The sequence below is a fragment of the Sesamum indicum genome, linkage group LG7 (assembly GCF_026168435.1).
Source record: "Sesamum indicum cultivar Baizhima isolate 11 linkage group LG7, ASM2616843v1, whole genome shotgun sequence".
Taxonomy (NCBI): Eukaryota; Viridiplantae; Streptophyta; class Magnoliopsida; order Lamiales; family Pedaliaceae; genus Sesamum; species Sesamum indicum.
The window spans coordinates 7,587,724-7,591,395 of NC_142663.1; the positions used below are offsets into that span (position 1 = coordinate 7,587,724).

The 3,672-nt window shown below is 36.5% G+C and overlaps 1 protein-coding gene across 1 annotated transcript; it reads right to left on the reverse strand.

The window, feature by feature from the left end:
- On the reverse strand, positions 1–2,256 carry LOC105166274 (uncharacterized). Its single transcript, XM_011085580.3, has 3 exons — positions 1,594–2,256; positions 876–1,061; positions 1–681 (listed from the first exon to the last, which is right to left on the reverse strand). The coding sequence occupies exons 1-3, from the start codon at positions 2,089–2,091 to the stop codon at positions 394–396; spliced, it is 972 nt and encodes a 323-aa protein (XP_011083882.1). The 5' UTR covers positions 2,092–2,256; the 3' UTR covers positions 1–393.
- Between the last annotated feature and the right edge of the window lie 1,416 nt (positions 2,257–3,672).

The following is a 3,672-nucleotide window of genomic DNA, read 5'->3' on the forward strand; positions in this document are numbered from 1 at the left end:
TTACTGAACCATAATTATAATTTAACAAGCACATGATGAAGGTGACTCACAGAACATATAACAAGTCTGTAATAATGTATAATGAGAGAGACTTGTAGATTGTTATTACCTCTATATACTATAAATAGTAATACATAAACAAACATATGAAAAAATGATTGTCTTGTTTTATCTTAGAGAATGATCCCGCGGGCGGTGGTGCTCAATAATGGTTCATAATTCATGAAACGCCACCGATGTATCCAGCCTGTGTTGTTCTTTTCTCCACCTTGAGTCATCGATGGCGCCTCGTGCTCATGCTATGTTCAAATCTGCGTTGTTAGCTATCATTTATCCTCTTCAATACCAATAAAGAAATGTAGATGCGAACCTTCCTCAGCAATTTTAGGCTTATCATGACTTGTATGTGCATGATTTCTTTAGGGAGATCGGGACATTCAGTTTCTTGGCATCAAAGACAATCGAGCACTCAATCTTGTTGTGGAATCTAGGCTTCACCAATTTACCCAAAACATAAGCTCTTGATCGAAGTGTGAAGTCCAACTTTAGTGGCACCGGCAAGGTTGTAATCCCTGTTGGGGTGCTCAAACTAGCTCCACTTCCATACAACGGAATCTTGTCGCCAATCACTGTTACAGTAACATCTTTCACACCCCTTCTTCCTTTATAGAATTTCTTCATCTGCAAAACCCAATTCACATTGTCACTCAAGAGCCGAATAAAGTAAATAACACATGCCAAAACTATTTCAGCAATCAGCAGAACAAAATTTGCCAGCCAAACTTGAGTAGCTTCTTAACAAATTCATTTTCTAAAACTCTCATATTAGAACATGCTGATTCTGGTATGAGAATGCCACGGATCATGGGACTTACGTCTCCGGAGCCAATGGTGAGCTGCGAGTAGGAGAGATCCAGAGGAGAGGATGAAACATGAACCCCGAAAAATGTACCAGTATTTCTGAAAGTAAACTTCACGGTGGAGTTCATGGAGATCATATCTGTTGAAACTCCAGTATCATCCGAACCAGCTTGAACCACAAACCTCTCAATTTTAATACTCTGCCAACAAAATTTATCACAAACTTCAGAGTTCAACATTTCACATTAACAAGGCAAATCAAATGGCTAGAATTATGATTTTTCATCAAGAACGCTACACAACACCATAAAACTTTTGTTGGTCCACCCATTGCAGACGCATACCATAAATTCAGGCCAAATAATACATCAAAAGAAATCTTTAAGTTTCCACATAATTGTACAAGATTAATCTCGATCGCTAGTTTTTGCAAAAACCTCAATGAATAGAACAGAGCATCTGAACTCACATAACAAACAGAATTCCACAAATCCAGTAGTCCATAAGCAGCACTAAAATGTTATAATCCACATAAGAACAGTCATCTAAACATCTTTAAGCCGAGAACGCTATGAATTACTAGTGTTAACTGAAACCCACTTTACAATTCATATGAAGCAATCAAGAAACATCTAAAAATTTAATCAACGTATGCAGACAGGCAAGCAACTATCCCACTGTTCAATGCTCATTTTCAAACATAAGAATTGAGAGATTAAGAAATGAACTCACCCTCATAGTGATCTCGGGCTTCTGAGGTTTACTGGCGCCCCACAAAATCAAAGCAAACAACGAGAAAAGCACAAAGAAGCCCACAACAAAAGCCAGAAAATAGCAGCGGCGGGGCAGCCCTTTGCTCGACTCCTCATCTTCAAGTAGCCCTTCCTCTTCTATCACATCGCACTCCTTCCGATTCTTCTGCCCGCCCTTCCCGTGACCCCTCCCGCCTGATCCGACGTCGTTAGGGGAAATCTTCCTCGATCCCGGCTTCAGCGAGCCCGAAAAGCGGCTGGTGGACGATTCCCTGGAGTGGCGGCCCACGGATGAGTGTGAGTGCGGCGGCGAGCCCATTGGGCTGCCCATCACCGGGGTCGAGTGGAACGACATCGTAGTCTTCTCCCCGTCGTGCGAGTCGCGCGACGGACTCTGCACGTAGTACACCGGGCGCCGGTTGTGGTCCGGCGACGACGGAGCCAAGCTGGTCACCTCTGAATCCGTCTTGGCGTGCATTTTATTGTGTAAACTTGTGAAAAATCTTGTTGGGTATCTGAATTTTGGCTCAGTCTGAAGTCTCTTACTGATTCAGAGCAGAGATTTGAAGAGTGAAATGGGAAACTTGTGCGTTCCCGTGGACAAAGACTGTTGGGTTTTTGCAGTGGGACACTCACTGCTTTCAACGCCTAAACATATAACCAATTTCTTTCCGCGTTACAGTTAAAAATTAGTGTATATATATATAATCATTTCTTTTTCTTTTTCCTAAAAAAAGAATTTAATTACAAAATTGGCAAAAGGCTTCTAAATCTTGCAATAATTTTTAGAGTTATGTAAATATTCTGTTTCTCTAAAAATATTGTTCTCTCTCTTCTTCTTTTTTATAAATACAATTCCTTGCATCATTAAATATATTTAAATTAAATTGATCAAATATATCAATAATTTCAAATTCGAATTTAAACAGAACGCAACAAAAACCTAGAAAGAAACCGTTCTAATCATATATATTTATATATACCCAATATTTATTAAATTCGAACTCACAATTTTTTAGTCATGAGACGTCAATCATACCACTTGAGTAAGACCTCATTAACCTAAATTATTATTACTAATCTACCAAGTGCAAAATAATATTAAGTAATTCTGAACCCAACAAACGCATTTATTTTTCAACAATCTTATTGTACCGTTTAGATTTAGATAAAATACGATAATATTCGTTATTATTCCACCGGAAAAAGATGGAAATAGTTTATCAACAATTCTATAATTTAGATGGAACGAAAATTGGTCAAGATGCTAGTAAAAAAAACTGAGGTTATAAGTTCGAATTCTATTCATAAGTGTGTCGATTCACTTTAATATTAATTATTTAATTATTGATAATTAAAATTTATTATGTAATTATAATAAATTTATTAAAAATATGAAAATTAATTTTTTTTTCTATTTTTCTTTCAAAGGAATTTTGAAAAAGAAAAAATCACCGACCGGAGTGTGGGAAGGTTTGTGACAGCTACAAAGGAGTTGGTAGTACAGCTTTTTTTAAGCTGGGAGCTGTTCCACGGGCTTAAGGAAGGTTCCATACTTTAATGTATTTTTTACTGTAATCTTCTGGCCGTTGGATCTTTTGACAATTATGCCCTAATAATTCTAATCCTGTCTCAATCCTCAAACTTAATAATAAACAAAGAATAAACTCTTCTTCAGTCAATTGATAAAATCTAAAAATAATTCCATTCTTCCTCTCTCAAATCTGGTGTAATTACACGTAAATTTTCTGTAGTTTAAGAAATTACATTTAGCACTTTTGAGGTTTGATTTCTTCTAACAAATAAGTTCATCCGTTAGTCAAAATTTACTGATATTAACAAAAAAAGTGGAAAAAATTCTATATTTACCTTCGATTGACTTATTACTGGTTTATTGCTGGTCAAACAAATATTTTATGATCAAATTACCTTCATACGTCTTTACGCATTAATGTATGTGAGTAGGTATATTTTCACCGTCACAATGGTAGTTTAGTTGGAAAAAAAATATTTTATCCACAACAAGTCAATCGAAGGTAAATATCAATTTTCGTTCACT